The sequence below is a fragment of the Trachemys scripta genome, chromosome 7 (genome assembly GCF_013100865.1).
Source record: "Trachemys scripta elegans isolate TJP31775 chromosome 7, CAS_Tse_1.0, whole genome shotgun sequence".
NCBI classification, from domain to species: domain Eukaryota; kingdom Metazoa; phylum Chordata; order Testudines; family Emydidae; genus Trachemys; species Trachemys scripta.
The window spans coordinates 101,596,861-101,617,968 of record NC_048304.1 but is presented as its reverse complement, the minus strand read 5'-3'; the positions used below and the strand labels follow the sequence as shown (position 1 = coordinate 101,617,968).

Genomic DNA, 21,108 nt, shown 5'->3' with positions numbered 1-21,108 from the left:
GTGTTTATTACAGTGTTAGTAATCTGGAAAAAGATTTATAGTAATAATTTTCATTTTTTTTTCTACTGTTAAGTTTTTTTTATTACTGTGCCTTTGCCAAAAAACACATTTTAAGAGCTTGGATTCAAAATTAAATATGACCTCAGTGCTTTAAAACACAATTACAATAACTATCCATTTAATAGTTCCTTAAGATTTTTTTTACTATTGACATATGGTCAATATACTTTTGTCAGTTATTAAATACATTATTTTATGCTATGCTAGCCATGTAATATATTCCAGCTGCTGTAGTAAACATGCCCAAAGACAAGGTATGTTGAGGAAGTGTTACATAAACTGCTTCCTAGATTAAATTGCCACATTGTCTCATTTCACATACCATACATAGGCAAAGAGAAAAACCTGCCATACTTGATAACAGAGAAATGTGTTTTATTTATATGGAACAGAATAAGCCAATTTTCAAGAAAGGCACTTACGTGGCAAGGTTATTTATTAATGAGATAGTACACAAGTTAATGGAACTGCAACACAGATTCACCTAAAGCCCAGTGGAAAGCAGTCTCTAGGCACAATGCACATTTTTTTTAAAAAGATGCTACTGTACTTCAGAAAATATTTAGCCATCATATAAAATGCAATTACATAAATTATAATATTGCATCACCTCACAGGTATAGGTCCTGATCCAAGTAGCCACACTCGTACAACCATGTTGAGTCCTGTTAACTTAAGTGCCACTGAAGAGGCTGCCATTACAGTAGGATCAGGACCATAAACTGGAACTTTTATTGAATCCCAGATTACCCTCTCTGGTGACTTCCGATATACACTTTTAAGAGTGGATTTTTGTCCACAGGCTGGTGGAGGGTTTCATCTGACTCAGAGGAGGTACTGAATGCATCAAGTTGTGCACCATGCTTCAAAAATAAATTGCAAATGGCATGAGCCATGAAAGCTGCTGTTCTCTAGACCTTTGGGTAAAGGAGAAGATATTCATATGACTCTATTCACAGATCCAAAAGAGCTCATAATTAGGAGTATGAGTACTGGTGCACCACTTTACCGCTTTTCCTGAACTATCTGGAGGATCTAACTAAGTTGTAGTGCAGTATTTTAGCAGAATTTCTGAATAGAGAACCATGTCTATATGACCATCATGAAGGGGAAAAGTTCACTTGAATTGGGGTGCAGGAGAGAAATATGAAGCTTTTAAAATAGGGGAAAAAATTAATGGAGTTTATAATGTTATATACATTTCCCTGGTCGGGGTGCTGGGACAGTTTGTATAGTGGGGGTACTGAGAGCCATCAAACTAAACTGTATATGATGGAAATCACTTCAAGCCAGGGGGTACGGCAGCATTCTTAGTTCCAGCACCTATGTCCCTGGTATTCAACAGTTAGAAAATTTATCTTCTGCCATAGAAGCCATATGCTGCCAGGGCCTCATTATTTGCTTATATTTTTCAGTTTTCTCTTTTTTCATCAGTGGAATACAGGATAAATCTATCTTGCACCGGGATCTGCCAGATTATCTGGTTTGGACAAAGTGCAGAAAGACTTGCCAAAATCTAGATAAAATCTCCCTGCTTTTTTCCCCCTTCAATCCTTCTATTACGTCACTTTTACCTGTCCACCATACCCTCAGATTCCCTCCTCAAATCCAAATATGGCTCTCTTCTTAGAATGTTTCTGCATCCCAGCAGCTAAGGCAGCCTCCCTCTCAACTTTCCGTCTGTCTGGGACTTCCCACTTAGTTGAACTCCAGAGAGCATGTAAGATTTCAGAAGTCATACCATGCATACCAGAGCACAACTGTGCTGAAAAGTTTGAAGAGTTTGGGGCCCAGCAGACAGACTTTAAGACCTGATGAGCCCTGCAGATTCCCCTGGGTAGGGAGCTATAGGCAAGACTGATGAGGAAGGAATCAGGGCATGGGCTGGAAAACAGTTTGTAGGGATAGACTCATGAACAGGGGAGTTTGGCTGAAAAGGTTTGGTTAAAGTATGTTGCAGCCCTATGCTCTGTCATAGCTTCTGGATGGCCAGTTGTCGGTCAGAAGGTCACATCGGTGTCATGTGCAGCACGTTGGTGTCGTGTGCAACACATTGGGGCCGTGTGACCATTCTCGAACCTTCCGCCTGGTCAATTGTGGGTCACATTGGTACCGTGTGCTACAATTCTGGTGTGCCGTGTGCATAAGCTTAGCGTGCTGGGTGCAGTATCTGTTTACGTAGAGGGCACCAATCAGATGCTAGCACGAGCAAGGGTCTTCGAACAGAACTATGTCCGTTGCCTAAATCAGCAGGAGTGTCCGCGTGTTAGCTGGAAAGCCTGATCACCCTTTCAGCCAGGATCTCCTCCGGATTTAGCCGGCTCGTGTCGTGTCATCTCGGGTTACATCTCATCATGTCCCTGGTGTCTGTACTGCTGGTCAGCTGAGCCTGGAGTGTGGTATGTACATATTAATTTTTGTAGATATTCTGTTTGTTAGGCCCTTTTTCTTTATTACTTGGTACCAAATCTCATGTATAGTGTTTAGAGGACGAATTGTTACAGTTTACTCAGTTTTGTATGTTTGTTCTGGTTTTTCAGTAAAGAGTTGGTTGTAAATTATCTGATTCCTTGTTAAGTGTACATAGACTGTTTTATATTACTGCTCTGGTGATATTTTTGATTGGTTACTTGTTCCTATTTCAATTAAATTTGTATTGTTAGTTGGTAAAGGTGCTCCTCCCCAGCCCAAATTGTAATTCATCCCCTATTAATAAATGGCCACCTGTTTTTGAATTACAATCTGCCTCTGTCTCAATTTTCCTCTTCCACTCGAATCCTCATTCGAACCTGTATTGGTCTCGGACAAAGTATACCTAAATACCCAGTCTTTTGGAGGCCCCTTTTGGCATTGGAATTTACAGAATCTTATTTTAATGATAATTAACTGTAAATGTTTTATAAAACAATGCCTTTATTGGTTTTGTCGACGCACCCTACTGTTTTCAATATAGTGCTTAGTAACTGGAAGAAAAGTGGAGCTTTTCTTTCAACTTAAGTAAGATGTAAATAACATATACAGTACACTTAGGTGATCTGGTGGCCTAGTGTGCTGCCATGCAGGGAATTGAAGTTGAGGATCTCAGTTGGCATAAGCTGGAAGCACTGAAGGCAGCATGTTTCACAGTCTTATGTCACTCCCCAGCAAATCCCTCTGGCTGACTGAAGGAGTTCACCGCTTTCAAAGAGCTTCCTGAATGAGAACTGCAGTACGCTTACTCAAATGCTGGTTTGTATGCTCAAATTCCCCCACATATGTAGATGCAATTGAGCCATATACAAGAACAGTGAATGGTTTTGCACATGAAATACTGAGAGTGCAGTTACACGGACCCTTGGAAAATACACAGGTCCACAGATTTGTAATGTGTTCAAAGACTACAAATAAATGCTTTGCAGCTTGTTATTTCTACCTATGATAACTTATGTTGAACCACAGACTTCTGTGATGTGTATTTGAGGAATAAATGGTAGGCTGCATTTTTCAGTCGGTATTAACATTTTGGGGAAACAGCAGTCCTGGCAACATCTAGTGAGTTGCAAATGTAATTGAAGGATCGAGAAAGACTGAATGTTCTGTAGAAATGTATCGAGATTATAAAAAAAAATTAAAAAAAAAAAACCACTAACTTACTCATTGAAAGTAACCTTTTGAAGAGCCTTCTGAGAGGTCTGTCCCCTCTAGTGTGATCTGGAATCCTTGGGTGATTATGCCTAAAGATTTGGTCCTCCAGGTAGAGCATATGGGAAGGTTAGAAAGTCGTGGACAGCCCCATATCTGACCAATTCTTTGCTCAAACCATCAGGGTTTCTCCTAAGCCTAGTCTAGACGCTGAAAATGAATGTGTCTTTGGCAAATGGTAGCTAAGGCATATTAATTAACACATGTAGAACCCGGTACAAACAAAGACTGTGGTATTTACAAACACGTTAGTGGATTGTGATCGATGCCTATTGTCAATTTTTTGCTTTATACTGACTCACTGAGCTTCTCAGCAGTATTCATATCTTAGGTTTGAGATCCCTTTTTGGGAGAGATGAGCTTGCTTCTCCCTGTCTGTGACTCCAGTATTACAGATGTCTAGCCACCTTTCTCCCTATACCCACTACAGAACTCTTAGGCTGCCACCAGCAGCTGACAAAGCAGTATGTCTGCTGTCTTGCAGCAAGTCCTGCCTCGCCTCTCTTGGATGTTTCTGCTGGTTAATAGAAGCAGTTGGGGTGTCCCTTATTTGTTAAGAGGAAGAAGAGAAGAGTTGTGAGCGCCCCTAGGGCCTCCTTAAAAAGATGTTTTTAAGGAGGCCCACATCCTGATAACTTCACACCCTTTAAGTCCGGTTGAATCAGTGTGATCAATCATGTGAATAAGCATAGTGGGATTTAGCCCATAATCGCTATTCCTTTTTAAAAAAAAAAAATTAAAACCAAAGTTTTTCTTTTACTCACCCTGACCTTCATGTTTTCTAAAAAGTGAGCTTAGTGATTCTAGCCACTCTTCACATGAACTCAGAATTTTGATAACGTCTTAATCCGGTTAGGATCTTCAAGCAATTTAAAATGAAAAATGAATATTTGGTTTCCTTTCTGATTTATTGTTTTTCTGATTAAAACTGCAGCACTCTGTAAGACCCATGGGCAAGTTTGATTTCAAATAAATTATCGAGAAAAGTGGCACAATGGAGCTTTACCTAATGAGAAATTGGCATTCTCATAACTGTCATCTTTTGCCATGCAAGTGGATGCCTGGCTGGTACACAATGAAAGGCTGCACAAATCTAAAATGAGCAGAAATTGCAGGAAAAGGGTACCCTTGTATGAAGAAAGCAATTGCAAAACTTTGGATTTTTTCCAAGTCAGATATGGGGCTAGCTTCATTGCCTAAGGTTAGATGTTAAGAAGCAGACCCAAATCACAGTGCTGGGCACGCTGGTATGCTCCACTAGCTAGAAGGGGCTCAGAGCACTGCAGAGCTGATGCTTTTAACTAGCAAGGCAAAAGCTGAACCTCATTTTGGTTTTTCAACAGCAACATCTGCTGCACGTTCACGTGCCGCGTTGAGCTCAGCTGAATCCTTGTCGCTAAAAAGAGGCATGATTTAGCGGTGTGAGCACAAGACTGGGAGACGGAAACTCTTGAGGCCTAATCTTGGCTTTGATACTGACTCCTTTTGTGTTCCTGATCAAGTCACCTGGGACAAATTTTTCAAAATTTGGCACCAAAAGCTGGGCTTTGTAATCTATATTTAGACATCTAAATAAGTGTTCTAATTTTCAAAGGTGCTGAGCAGCTGCAATTCCCACCGACTTCTGTGTGTTTCGTGGATGTTCAGCACTGCTGAAAACTTTATGTAATGGATTTAGAAGCCTGACTTTAGGCACCTAGGTTTGAAAATAGCCTTCTTGTCAAATTCTCAAAAGTGGCCTCTAATTTGGAGGGGTCTTTATTTTTGGCTGGTTTTCAAGGGCTGAGCACCTGCAACTGCTGTTGACTTTAGTTAGAATTATGGTTACTTATCACCTTGGAAACCAGGTCCTAAAGTGAATCAAGGTGGACACCCAATATTAGAGGTCATTTTTGATCATTCAAACCTTAGCTTCTCTGCCTCAGTTTCCGCATCTGGCAAATGAGGATTTATAATGCCTAACTTTCAGAAGTGTTGTGAGGATTATATTGTAAATATTAATATTTTCAAAATGCTTCGGAGATTATGAAAGTGCCAGGTAAATGCCACATATTACTTCTAGAGCCAGTTGTGATACTGTCTGGATACAGAAATGACAATATAAGTTCTAGTGAAGGTGTAAATTTCACTCCGACCACCTAGATGTTGACAAGACCTCAAATACTATGATTCATTCATGTTCCTACTGTGTGAAAAGACCCCAGTGTTGGGTAGTGGTGGAAGGGTGGGGCAGACTGAGATCAGACGGTCATAGATGGGGGAGAGAACTGATTGGGAGCCAGTAGGTGGGAGGATTGGGGGAAGTGCTGTCGACTGGGAGCCAGTTGGGTTTTCCCTGCGATGGGGAAACTGGGATGAGTATCTTGAGCCCGGGTGTACAAGCAGCGAGGACTGGGAGTGGGTGTGGGAGGGGAAAATTGAAATTGGATGAATAGCCCTATCTTTTTTTAATGCGTGGCTTTGCAACCTTACTTACACACACACACACACACACACACTCTCTCTCTCTCTCTCTCTCACTCTGTGTGTGGTATTGTTTTGTTTTTCTTGAACACATATATTGTCTTCAAAAAATTAAAAAAGTCCACCCCTCCATTGATGTTTTATTTCCTCTCTTGGCCTACAATACAGTATCCCAGGACAGGATCTTGTTTGAAATCTATGTCTCTCTGTATAGGATTCCAATCAAAACTCTAATGGCACAGAGCAATTGGTAGCATTTAGTGACCTTCTGCACTATCAGTTGAGTCTTTTGGGCATTGAAATTGATTTTCCTTATCTGGGCATGTGAAGACAGGAGTCTGATTCTCCTCAGATCTCTAACGAGTACATTATGGCACACACCAACAGCACAGGATATCTAGGCAATAGCTTTCTGGGCATCCAAGTGGCAGGATCAGTGGCTGCCCAGAGGCTGGTCTCTTAAACCACTTATTCTGATGTAGGTGGCTACCTTTTATGCCCTGATCTTGCAAACACACTTGTTTTATCTTAACCACGTGAATAGTCCCACTGAAGTCAATAAGACTACTCATGTTAAAGTTAAGCATATTTATGTTTGCAAGATCAGGGTCCTCATTACAGAAGATCAATAAAGGCTAGTTGGTGTGAAGACTGAAATATTTCCTTCATGTAGCCTATAAAGGGAAACTTCCATGTATTTGAAATCCCTTTTCAAATATATGGTGTCCAAATTTCTGATTTAGGCTGATGCATACTTGCTTATTTCTGGGTGTTCACATGAATCATAGAATATCAGGGTTGGAAGGGACCTCAGGAGATCATCTATTCCAACCCCCTGCTCAAAGCAGGAGAGAATACTAATTAATGCAAAGTTTCCAGCCACAAAGATCCACTGGGAAATAAAATACTTGGGTAAATACAAACAAAAAAAAACCTCAGCAGAATTTGCAGTGTGTCACAGAATGACTCTTACCAAGTTTAAAATTTTTACAGATATTCTTCAGTAAATGTTCAAATTTCATTCTCAATAAAGTCTTTAAAAGAACTATAATGGAAGTACTTCAATCATTTCAAGTTTGGGGTGTGTTTTCCATTTATTTCAACTCTCCTCCTTTTTTAATCTTTTATTGCTAATGTACAGACATTTCATTTATAAGAAGCTAAATTGAACTACGTAAGGAGAATGTGCCTCACATGGGTTTTAAACTTTAAAAAGCTGCTTTGTTCATTGATTCAGTTGTGAAAAACAAACACAACATAAACATAAGGCTATTTGAACTCTTTATTTGCCACATTTACAATATTAATAACACTGTTTCTAGAAGTTGTCACATCATGTAAAATATCTTCATTCCAGACTGTCTTTTGGGGCCAAATTGAGACTGGATGCATGCATTTAATAAATTGTAGTCTCAAGTAGTCATTTTTGTAAATAATTAGCTTCCGTGAAAGAATAAGTTAGCATATTGTATGCATCTAATGTTGCAAATGTACATACAGCAAACTTTCCTATTAATCAACAGTCAAGCACTGTAAGTTGGGTCTCATACATAATGAATTGTGCTTAAACCTCATGGGTTTCATTGATAGAAAAATAAGAGAAAACACAAGTGTAGTGAGCTTCTGAATAAAATTTAACTAGATTGCTCTGCATCCTGTAATTGTTTTCGAATCATTAGGGACTAGATAATTCATCTGCAGTTTTGGGGTGTTTTTGTCTTCATCTGTCAAAGAGAGACTATTTATATGACGTTAAGATGTTGATTAAATATATTTTTTTAAATGTTCACATTGAAGCTTGACAGTACATAGCCTAGCTAAACATTTTTTTCAATTTTATACCTCTTTCTTAAAGAAAATCTGGTTGGCTGAGTGAATCTTTGTAGTCTTGTTTCAATGCTGATCTCATGCTTTAATTATTACTGACTTGTACATGTGAAAAATGTGATGCCGGCCATTTCTGTAAGCAAAAACCATTTTGATGCATAGGCTTTGAAACCTGCACTTACTGGCTGATATAAATAAACATTAAAATATTAAGACAGCTTATTTACACTTCAGCCTTTTTCCTGCAGACAGGACTAGTCCTTATTCACAGAGAGAGTCCCATTGACTTCAACGGGTCATCTCCCATTAATAGAGATTACTCACGTGAGCAAGGGATTGTGTGGCAAAGTTAAAAATTGCCGTGAGGTAAAATAATTGATAATTAGGAATGTTTTGACAAAACGTTTTATTATTGGAAAATGTTGATTTGTCAAAAACAAAGGTTCCTGTGAAAAGTTATCAGTTTCAACAAAACTTACATTGAGAAAGGTTTCACGGGTCCTGGATATGGAATTTCTGGTCAAAGCTTGTGAGTGCGCCTGCCGATCTATCTCTCCATGTTATTCATCTGTGACGTGGGAGACCCAGGTTCAAGATCCTGCTGTGTTGTAACCATCAGGCTATAGAATCTGTCTCTCTTTCCCTGGCCAAATGAATATTTAATTATTTGTACAAAGTGGAACACCTCCAACAAAAGAGACTCATCCCAGAATATCCAGCAGCCCAGTGGTTATTGCACTTACCTGGAATATGGAAGTTGAGGTTCCTGCTCTGAATTAGGCAAAACAGAGACTTGAACTAGGGTCTCCCACTTCCCAGGTGACTACCCTAACCATTGGGCTCTTGGCTATAGTAGGGTGGCTGTCGCGTGCTCTCTCTCTCTCTCTCTCTCTTTTTTTTTTTTCTTTCCTCTCCCCTCCCCGATGCAAAACAGGAAATTTTCAAAATTTCAGATTTTCGCAGGGCATGAAAAAGTATCGTGCTCAGCTCTAGTGATGACATTCAGTGACACAATTTTTATTGGATCACGTCTTAAATCTAGTAACACTATGTTGATATTATAATATTTAAGTCATCAAACATGTCTCTTCCATAATGATACCCAACAAAGCAGATTCCCATCGGGGGTCAATGCTCTTGCCCATGCACCCAAGTTCAACACTTTAAAGCTGTAAAATCCAGTTGTGGGCATATCACACCAGTTCCTGTCTTGGATTTCAGATGCCTTCTGGTGTTTGAATCACAAGTTCCTCTCTGACCACAGTTGGTGAGGACATTCCTTTAAGGTTGCTATCTGCCTGGCCTTACTGCTGTAGACCGATTGGTCAGTACCTAAGGCATTGTTGAAACATGTTTCATTCCCGGAGGCAGCTACTGCCTGTTGGAGCTTTGTTAGTAACTTCATGTGTCTGGGAGAGAGGATTCGCTGACGCTAACAGGTATCAGAAAGGACCATGCAATACTGTTGGGTCCACTGTCTGCAAAAGTATATGTAATAACCGTGAAATGTTCTACGTGGGAAATCCTTCATGAATCCTTAAGTCTTACAGTCACTTAAAGGCTTTCTCATCTCGTCAAGGTTATCTGAAAACTGTTTTGGCTACTAAACTGTTCAAAGACATCCTCAACTCTTTCCTAAAGTGGAGACAGAATTCCACTTTGTCACCCAGAAAATATTTTCCTTTCCACCTGTGTGCTGATTTCACTAAGGTCTTTTCCATAAGCTTGATGTTAAAAGGCCCTTAAGGTTTTATCTACAGTAAACTAAAGCCCTTATAAAGTCCATCTACATTTTAATTTTTGTTTGACATTAAATAGGTTCTGTAGTCTCTAACAAGGCCATGCCTAAATTGCTGTCAGATTGCATCACACATGCTTGCAGCCTATCAAGACTACAAGGTCACGTCAAAGCCTATTCTTTATAGTGCACGTCTGCTACAGCAACAGGTCTCTGGTCTTTTTCCCTTAACAAGGAGATTAGCATGGCAGCCACATGGAGTTCTTTACATATGTTCACAAAACACTTGTCTAGGTTGGGCCTCAATTTCATATTAGGACAGAGAATGTTAGAAAACTTCTCTTTGGGTTGGAAGTCCCAAAACACTCTGATGTATTTATTGTTTGTTCTGGAGTTATTATCCCTCTATTTTGAGAAGAAAATAAGTTTGCTAGTGTTACTGTGCAAAAGTACTTTAAATTTGTCTATACTACAATCTCACAGTTAAATTATTCCTAACAGAGATTCTTTTATCACTGTTGTTCATAAAGATAATTCTGAGAATTTGATGAGCCTTTGGAATGCACCAGATTGTACAAAATCAAAATATGCATGGGAAAGAAACCACCACTTCCTGTACAGGGTTATTGTTTTCTCTCTCACTCATACCCAAACCAGCTTGTACATATACTTCAAACTACAAAAGCTGGATATTGTGCTATGCTATAAATATAGTTGGATATTTCCAGAAACGAATTATGAAATTTTCTATTAGAGATCCTTTAATATGCATGTTTGCCAAGTAGTTTTGCCTTGTTAGTTGGTTATGAGAGTGGTTTTGTTTAAATTGAGATTGAGAAACCTGGGGGGAACTGGTGGAGTTGGTAATGGGGACGGATTAGGATTAGACTGTTCTCACAAGATTGGGAAGGATTTGGAAACTGAGTAGTGAGGTTCAGGTTTCATGTCACAAGACAAAGGGAGCATTTCCTTTCTCTCCTTTCTTACTTTCTCCTGTTTGCCACTCTTGCCCACCCTTTGTGAAGATTGTTCTTGGTTCCTCTCTGAGGGATCATCTCCCATCTGCTGTTCTCAATGTCTGTCTTCGCCTCATAGAATCATAGAAGATTAGGGTTGGAACGGACCTTAGGAGGTCATCTAGTCCAGTCCCCTGCTCATGGCAGGACCAATACCAATTAAATCATCCCAGTCAGGGTTCCTCGCATCAGATATGATGGCACTATGCAGTTTCTTCCTAGCTCTTTGTTGTTCCAGGTACAGAGAGGGGAACTACATGTCACCTCCTCAGCTGTGAAGGGTTTGGGTTTTTTCAGTACTTTGCACACCTAGAGAGAGGGAATGAAAAGGAGTAAGAGAGCAAAGAGAAATCTTGGAATTGCCACAAGAAACAGTGGCATGCCTGGCAGCAGATTTCCCCTGCTGTGCCCTGGGCTGTAAGAAACTATTGCTCTGAGAGCAGAGAAGGGAAAACTTTCTGTAGGGCCCCAGGACATCTGCAGCAGTAGAGACGTTCTTAAGGCCATATTCTTAGGATTAAGATCATAGAAAGCCCCAGAGTCCTTGTTGTTGGAATCAAAATATATTTAATACAAAAATATTTTTCATATACAACAGGGTTAATGGTTAAATGAATACATTCAAGGAAAATTATGTTTAGGTACTGAAAGGAACTACAATGTGACACAACTGAATGTTTGCAGACCCTTACATTTGCTCAGTCCCTAGGGTTAGCAGGATGTCTCAGACCAATGTATGATCTCACATGCCATATGTGCAGCAGTATCAAAATACAGCGAGGTTAGTTAGTAATGGAGTGGCAGCCTTAATTCAGAGATAAGTTACTTTAATCACATCTTCAATATGATACAAAAAATATAACAACAAAATGCTCTTCCCATTGGCATCTTATTGATTTTTCAGGTCTTTATCTTTATTTCTGAAGGGACTATTTTATGATTATTCCATTGATATAATAAATATGCAATTATCTGAGTCTACACCCATGGTCATTAGCTAACTGCACACTTATGGGATAAGGAGTAGAACTTGCCATTTTTATTCTTGTTCGATTTATTTCAACAACTTGAAATAAAGGAGAATCTGCATTCGCTCCCAGCTCCTTTTTTCAAGCTAACCACTAGAGGGTGAGGTAATTATTACCAAGTGATAAACCCTTGAACATGCCTGATTACATACAGTGGAAATTAGCATTGTATGCTAATGGTACCTATTGTATTTAACAGTTTCAGGTGCCTGTGTAACATTCTTAGAATGATTTGATCTATGTTTACAAGGATTCTGCATCCTAAGAAAATTGCCATCTGAATCATTGTGGTGTATTATTTTTTATTTTAAATGACAATTCAAGGTCCATCTTAGAATGTTTCAGTAAAATTTTATTCGACTCATTGAGGGGGGAAAAAAAAAGTGATACCACTCAGGAAGCTTTAAATAAAAGCCACACCAATTTGGAATATGGTTAACCACAGTGGCATTGTATCCCCAAACATAGTAATAGGCCTTTTCTGTTCCTCATGATGGAAAGGCATTTAGAAAACTTTAAAAACTTTCATAAGCACATACTAAAATCTAATGTTTCCTCAACAATGGTATTGAAGCCAACTTGCTGTTTACATGTTTGTTTTGAAAGTATTTCTAATTTGCCAATAGTTGCATATGTCTTGAAAGATGCCTTATTAAACTGACACAGATGGTTTTTATATTTTTCCTCTGTTAAAAACACTTTTTTCCTTTCTATTGTTTCATGTAAAAAATACAATTCTAAGGAGACTCTAAAAAGGGGTAAGAGAAGCTCACCATTCTCTGCTTTGTATGAGCAGGGACCCAGTGTTTTACTTAGTTGTGAGGCTTACAGAAAGCAAAGTCAATAGAACCAGTCATGGAGTATAGTAAAAGAACAGTATAATACAGCTGTTATATGTGTAAAGTGGGGTGGTAGGACACTAGAGTGAACTAAACCAGTAGTGAATTCCCCCAGCCAGTGACTTTCATGAATGTCTTGTACATTACCACAACTGAGAATCAAACTGAGATACTTGATCTGTAGGCAGCTGCAAACCTTAGTGGATCCAAAAGGGAGCCTCCTCCTGGCCAGGCTGGTAGGAACTGTGCTAAGCTTGTCTCAGCTGGAAGTTGCTCTTTGCATGTTGTGCAGCAGCAGCTCAGCTGGTGATTAGCATTGTGGAGATTTTTGCCATTGGGCTAAGGCACTGTGCGCTCACTAGTGGAGCGGTGAGGAGCAAGTTTCTAGATTTTAATATAACAAGCAAGGAGTTGTTATTTGTATGCGCTGCTTGCTTGGGAAAATCCAGAGATGATATTTTGCGCAACCATGTGCTGCTGAACTCGATAATGATTTGGATTTCTGGACTCTGCTGTAGGAAAGTCTTTAGAAGCCCCTCTGTCATAGGTGTAGCTGTTGTGGATACTGTCATGCCACAGTTATGCTAATAAGAGGGAGAACAATGATGAGTAATACAAGACTTTAAAAAGAACAAGAATAACTTATTTTTAAATGGACATTTTTGTTACGCATACAAAAAATTAGATTGTTTTAGGCTATGTCAGCTATGTTAAATATCATGTCATAAATCCTTATTTTAGGATCGAAGTCCATTTAACAGCATTTCATCCATAAATAGTTATTTCATACCAACAGAGAAAGAGTTAAAAATGAGATCTAAAGTAGAAATGTACAGGGTAAAGCAGAGGTTGAGATCTTTAGCACAAGCATAAAAAATCAATTTAAGATAAATTTTACTACTATAAAAATTCTGCAAATGTCCTTTAAAGAGTGGGAAATGGTAAGAAATACAGGTCACATTTTAATTCAGTTGGCAGACTAGAAATATAGCAAGAAATGGAACTTGTATCCTCCAAGGATGCTGGACAGCACCTAATTCCAGTCGCTAACCTAAGCAAGTATAAGGCTTTACATCCCCAATAAGGGCATTGGTAATACAGGAAAATGCAGAACTCCCCTCCCCCCCAAAAAATGCATTTTAAAGGAATGCTTTTCATTATACTAGCAAGGTTGCAAATAAAATGTGTGGCTTTTTCTTTTGAGGGAAACCAATGAAATCCGTGAACAGAAAGGCAAAACAGTATATTTCAGTGAAAAAAATATGGGCAAATCTGCCACACTTGGACACAAGAATACTGTTCTGAAATGCTTTTAAAATGTTTATGCGGTACCTTCATCAAGCAAACGTACACATAGACCTTTCCAATTAAACTGACGGTTATTGCTTGTTGAGAAAGCTGTGAAACTCACTGAAATAACGGCTCTTTAGTTTCTTGTCTTTCTTGGATGAATATACTTATTTTATTTTCATGTGTAAAAATAAAAGTTAAGTTTTGTTATGTCGCAGTTCAAGATTCAAGCTGCCCAGAGGTATAGCATAGAACCTGTGGTTACTTTGGCTGTTATTTTGTTTGCTGTTGGCTCCTTGCCACTGGTGGCTGTATAGCCCAAGATTACGGCCCTTTCCCTAGGGATCAGTGAGGGAAAGAACATTAACATAGAGGTTCCCCATCTTTTTGTTTATTCATTGCTGAAGGTTAGTTGCAAACATTTAGTGTAACAATTAGATGGGCATTTGCCTCCTAAATTTGAACAATAGGCAAGGACAGGAAGAAGCTGAGTAAGAGGAGCATGTATAGAGTGCAGTACAAGATGTTCAGAAACTTCCAAAGAAACATGAAACACTGAATAAAAGAAATTTCACCTGAGGGAAAACATTACATAATTCAGCTCACCTACTCTAAATTTCTTCTGCTAAATGTTCTGGGGCTTCCTTTGAGTCACCTGTTGAGCAGGGTATAGTGGGGCTAAATTGTGGCTATGAAGTCTCGTAAAGGTCGCTGGCTGGAAGTTCTATCCCAGCATTGATCCTCTAAAAGCACCTGCTGTTGTAAAGTCAGATATTTTTGAAGGGTGGTAGTTTCAAGAAAGAAGGGAATGCCACTTTTATACATGTCAGAATGGGAGGGGGGAAGTGGAGGAGAGAGGAGAGTAAGTCGGGTTGTATAGTTTATTTGCCGAAAAATATAGTTTTGGTCAACCCAAAACTATTTGTGAATTTGATACGCATTTCTGAATAATTCCACACCAAAAAAAAAATGGAGGGAATGAAGGAAGATGAAACAAAGCAGCAGCCTCTCTTATAACCTTGATCCCAATATTTAGAGCATTCACCCAGGAAGTGGGAGATCTGAATTAAATTCCCCCTCCCAACTGGAGAAGGGATTTGAACTTGGATTTACCTTATTGCAGGAGCAAATCAGAATAATTGGGCTATAGTGTATTTTGGAGCAGGGCTCTCTCAGTCTCTCCTGTTGCAGCTGTTCCACTATTTATAAATACTGTAGTGAGTGGAGCAGGAGTTGGAACTTGGGTGTCCCACACCATAGGTGAGTGCACCACAGCTCAGACAGTAGACACAACAGATGTTGTAATTAAAGCATATTTTTAAAGGGAGAGGAATAATTTGGCAGATCTGTATTATGTTGCTTATTATTAAAAATGGAACCAAGTCTAGATTGTGCCTTTTCACAAAGCTTCAAGCAAGGGATGATGCATATACCATAGCACCCCAGCAATAGCCCAGGAGGCATTATGCCTCAGAGACACCCTTCTGAAGAATAATACCATTTCTGTTTCCTACTTACTCTTGGGAGACAGAATAAGAGGTAGTAATTTTGCTGCTAGTTTATACCAGAAGAAAATTACGACCTCTGTGCCAGCTAGGCTTTGCAGGCTGGTGTGGTGGGAGGCGGAGCCAAGCCTGGCTATTCCTCACCCACTTGCTCCAGGGAGAGGGATAATAAGTGAGTAGCCAGCACAGGGGTATAAGAAAGGTTTCTACTCTTCCCTTTCTTCTCTTCATGTTTGAGTAGTCCAAGTCACAGCCTACCTACGACTATCAAGCAAGCAGATGTGAACCTGGTTGAGGTCACCAGAATCTTGAATGTGTGTGGTGCCACTCTTGTTATATGGATCAGAGAAATCCATTAATTTTGTGCTGTTGCAGATTTCAAGAGTTTTATTATTTTATTACAGTGAAATATATTGAGGGAGTTCCTAGAGTCTCCAGTCATATAGACCTATTGTGCTGAGGGATATACAAACATAATATAGGCTAGTGCTTGGCCTAGAGAGCTTGCAGTGGAAGGCCCCAAGCCAGCATGTGAATAAGTTTATGCACATAAATAGTCCCATTGAATTAGATTCTTTGACCAGTATTTTTAAATCCCAAAAGAATGTAAAAAGTGTACAAACCTTTTACAAAGCACTACAATGACAAAACCCTCAAAATTATAACCTGGCCATATAAATAGGCAGAACAACAAGAAGTTTGCATTTAATAGGGAGGCTGCTGGCAAGCTACATGCACAGTTGCATCTTCCTCCGTGTCTTCTGCTTTTCTTTTGTTTTCTTATATGCCAAACAATCCATTTTTAACTTGCATTTTTAATGCTTTTAACCGATTGTTTAATCATCTGTTGCATGCTGTCTATCTCTCTGGTATTTTAACTTTCCCACCTTTCTTTTTCCATTCTGCTATATTATTTTCTTGCTAATCAACAATGTGGCCTTCGGTGCTTAACAATTAGTTAGAAAATGACTTGGCATTGGGGAGAATTGCAAGGCCATTTGATCATGCACAATTCAAACAGATGAGGGTTTCACTTCTGAGAATAAACCCTAAAATAGCTTCTGACTATACATCATTTATCCTATCCAGAGGCAGAGACAAGAGTAGGTGTCTGATTACATTGATATCCTGTTGTTTTCAGTTTCATATGCATTTGTGGATCAAGCATTTGAGGTGGCTAGGTCTTGTTGCAAAGGTGCCTTGTGGCAAAAACAGACTTGGAGTCTTTTATGTCATTACTGATACATCACACATTTTTCATTTGCTTAGGTTTCCTATTAAGAGAAAATATTTTGTTAAGCGTCTGGTACTTTGGCATGCTGGGAAATTGTCAAGGGTTTCCTCCACAACCCCCATCTGAGTGACTGAAGAGACCAAATAGCCTTGCTTTAATTCCCTCAGTCCTGCTGGGATTTTTCTATAGCTTTATTACTACTAGGAGGATCCCCCCACTTTTACCTACTTTTCACCTATTTCCACCTTCAACACTTTGCCTTGTAGCCGCCATTCTCCCTCAGAGAATTGGTCCGTTATATTTGTAGCACTGTCAAGGGAAATACTGTTGAGCCATGAGTGGAGCTTCCTTTTCCTGGGATTGAGCATACCTGCAGCAGAAAACAAGAAGCCAGGACTGGAATCTATACAAGTGGTCCCTTGTGACAGCAAAAGTACCCTGAATAGGCCATGAGGCAATTTCCAAACAGCCTGTTTTATAATAATCAGAAAATTGCTGGATGGTTTATCGGGAAGGATAATAAACACTGGGTGTTGAAAAGTTTTTGGCAGGCTTAAAGAAGGTGTGGTTGCTCTTTTTGGCATCGATTCATGATGTCAGCTCTGTATATAACCATTCATAGATTATTAGGATGTGCATGGGAGTCTTCTTTCTCCTCTATGTATTGCTGGTGGGGCACGATAATTTTATTAGTACCGAAAGACAAATTAATTCTCCTGAACTTTGAGAGACACCCACAAAGGCTTCAATGTCCCATGGTGTTGGATGTGCACTGCCAGGAAAGCTCTTGTAGGGTCCTGGATCAATTTGCTTCACTCTGCAGGAAGTATGTAGATTAGGACACTCAGAGGAGAACTCCCCACTTTCAACAGCCTACTATGTCCAAATGCTCACTTAAATCTCAAATTAATATATTAGCTATGTAACATTTATGTACTTTGTTTTGCTCTTACTCAGAAATCAAGTGAATTGAATATTGTGCAATACGATACTGAACATAAGGAAAGCAAGACCAGCCGATTTACTGCCCTTCCCCCACCTACACCCTACCCAAACCCCACATAGTCTTAAAACAGCAGGAAAAGAAGAAAATCATGTGTGGGGGGTGGGGAGTAAATCCTGAAATTTATCACAGAATATCAGGGTTTGAAGGGACCTCAGAAGGTCATCTAGTCCAACCCCCTGCTCAAAGCAGGACCAATTCCCAGCTAAATCATCCCAGCCAGGGCTTTGTCAAGCCGGGCCTTAAAAACCTCCAAGGAAGGAGACTCCACCACCTCCCTAGGTAACGCATTCCAGTGTTTCACCACCCTCCTAGTGAAATAGTTTTTCCTGATATCCAACCTGGACCTCCCGCACTGCAACTTGAGACCATTACTCCTTGTTCTGTCATCAGGTACCACTGAGAACAGTCTAGATCCATCCTCTTTGGAACCCCCTTTCAGGTAGGTGAAAGCAGCTATCAGATCCCCCCTCATTCTTCTCTTCTGCAGACTAAACAATCCCAGTTCCCTCAGCCTCTCCTCATAAGTCATGTGCTCCAGACCCCTAGTGAAAAAGTTTTTCCTAATATCCAACCTAAACCTCCCCCGCTGCAACTTGAGACCATTACTCCTTGTTCTGTCATCAGGTACCACTGAGAACAGTCTAGATCCTTCCTCTTTGGAACCCCCTTTCAGGTAGGTGAAAGCAGCTATCAGATCCCCCCTCATTCTTCTCTTCTGCAGACTAAACAATCCCAGTTCCCTCAGCCTCTCCTCATAAGTCATGTGCTCCAACCCCCTAATTATTTTTGTTGCCCTCCGTTGGACTCTTTCCAATTTTTCCAAATCCTTTTTGAAGTGTGGGGCCCAAAACTGGACACAGTACTCCAGATGAGGCCTCACCAATGTCGAATAGAGGGGAATGATTACGTCCCTTGATCTGCTGGCAGTGCCCCTACTTATACAGCCTGAAATGCCGTTAGCCTTCTTGGGCACACTGTTGACTCATATCCAGCTTCTTGCCACTGTAACCCCTAGGTCCTTTGTAGGCGCCCTCTGCAATATTTGTTACATTCTGACATATTCTGAAAATCTAAGCTGTTATTTAAAAGCAAACTAATTCTCAGTTGCCTCCCTTCACTTCCACAGTGGAGGGAAGCAGAAACCTGACGATAATAGCTGGAAGAGGAAAGTGCTGGTTGCATGGAATGCAATTTCCTTTCCTCTGTCCCACGGGGAAACTCCTTGGTGGTTATCGGACTCTGCTAGGTGTCAAGGAGTAAGAAGGAGAGAAAACCTTATTCCTAGCACAGCTATAACCACTGGGACAATGTTGAGGATATGTAATTTTACTATCTTGTTGATGGACTTGTGCATTTTCAGTTCTGGTGTCTCCTTCTTCATCATCCACCCCACCCCACCCTAGCCTGTTGTTGTTTTTTTACATGGTTACATCTGTGCATGGTATTCTCCCCTCCCTAGGCAATGGAAATCCAAACAGGTAAGTTAAAAAAGAAAGTCCTATATTTCTCACAAGTGTTGTTCTTTGTTCACCTTGTATTGTCATTGCAATTCTAAAGGTAATAAGGAATCTCTTTGACTTCTGATGTTCTGAATTGTTTTACATTTGTCAGATTGGTAAAAGGCATTGGAGACAATGAACGGGTTCAAATTACTGAACATTTTAATTGGGGGTGCGTGTCTATATATATATTCTCAATACTTTAACAGGTATGAAATACTCATTTTTATAATGCAAATACAAAAATACTATATAGTATACATTTCAGTCTGCCTGCATTGGAAAGTATATAACAGTAAATATCATTCAGGCTTTTTGCTCCAACTAGACACGGAGCTAAATAAATAAATAAATTAATGGAGATATCCTATCTCCTAGAACTGGATGGGACCTTGAAAGGTTATCAAGTCCAGCCCCGTGCCTTCACTAGCCGGACAAAGTACTGATTTTTGCCCCAGATCCCTAAGTGGCCCCCTCAAGGATTGAACTCACAACCCTGGGTTTAGCAGGCCAATGCTCAAACCACTGAGCTATCCCTCCCCCCAGGAGCTGTTGCTATATTGCAGTTCCTTTTCTAATTTGATTTTCATTTTTCCTTATGTAGTAGCATTCTGTGTTAGTGTTTACGAGAGGAAAAAGAAGTCCATGTAACATTAACATTTTTCTTCCGTTTAATGTAATAAATATTTTCTCTGTGTCTTTAGCATGCTAAAATCTTCAGCAGCTTGGCTATTAAACTTATTAAACTAATGTTATCGCTTTTCCAGCACTAAGGAGGCCTCAGTTACTTGTGAGGTATGCGAAGGCCCAGAGGAAATGACAGAACCACTGAAACAGTGCACAGCCTGGCTTCAGGCCTACTTCTGTGAGCCCTGGATGACCGAGAAACTTCCTATGCCTCCCTTTCACCATCCAGTTTTTGAACAAGGTCTGTAACCAAGTAATACTTTAGTATTTCATGTAAAATGTTTTGACTTGATTAACTATCACTTACATCACATTCTCATTTGGACTACACCAGAGTTGGACATTTTACATTGCTCTAAATAGAGGCTGCATATAGTGTACTGTAGCTACCAGGGTTCGTAATTTCCAACTGCTCCAAATGGTTGTATTAGTTTTGGCACAGGTTTCCATAATTCTTGGCAAAGACAGTAAAAATGATGCAGTTCAACTCTTGACGTTTGCTGGCTGAAAGGTTTAAATACAAACACATCTGAATGGCAGTAAATTTTTCAATAAGCCTATTGTTAACTTAAACTATCTTTTTGCCAACAACACAGGGAATGAGGCTTATAAATGGACAATTAGCCAGTTCTATAAACACAGTTGGTGATAGTTAAGTAACATTAGGTAGCTATATTGTATCTTTTTTGATCAGTTTTAAAACTAATTCTCAAAATTATTACAAGATGTTTTAATTTTTTTAATAGTTACAAAGAGCAAGTATTGTTACCCAAGTAGTAGTAATATACATATATTTAAATAAACACATTGCTTAAGAGAGAAATTTCCCCCTTACCATGTTCCATTTATTGCTATTTTTCCCAAAGACATAAAAGTCAATTACATGAAGTGAAATTGTCCCCAGTAAAAATCACAGTAGTTTGCTTTCTGCAGTGGCCTCTTTCTTGTCTCTCCATGAATGTAATCTTTTGACTGTGAATAATATGTACATTTTAAGGGAATTGTGTTTTAATTAAATATATTTAGAACACTCTCTGAGAAACTAGGTTCCATAAGAACATATTTATTACTCAAAAAAGGGAACTAGTAGCCTCCCTATTATGCACTGTAACATAGCATTGATGTTTCCAATATAACCTTGTGACGGGTTGGATCACAGAAACCCCCTTGGGAGCTGCCACCCGAAGTGCAAAGACTACCCCTGCTTCTGCTTTCCCTGCCAGCTCAGGACTCCA

General features: G+C 39.6%; 1 protein-coding gene across 1 annotated transcript in view; it reads left to right on the top strand.

The window, feature by feature from the left end:
• Positions 1-21,108, top strand: part of MGMT (O-6-methylguanine-DNA methyltransferase) — a 294,502-nt gene that overhangs the window by 224,287 nt on the left and 49,107 nt on the right. Inside the window, exon 4 of the mRNA XM_034776848.1 lies at positions 19,954-20,114. Within this exon, the coding sequence (XP_034632739.1) occupies positions 19,954-20,114 (161 nt within the window). The remainder of the gene's footprint in view (positions 1-19,953; positions 20,115-21,108) is intronic.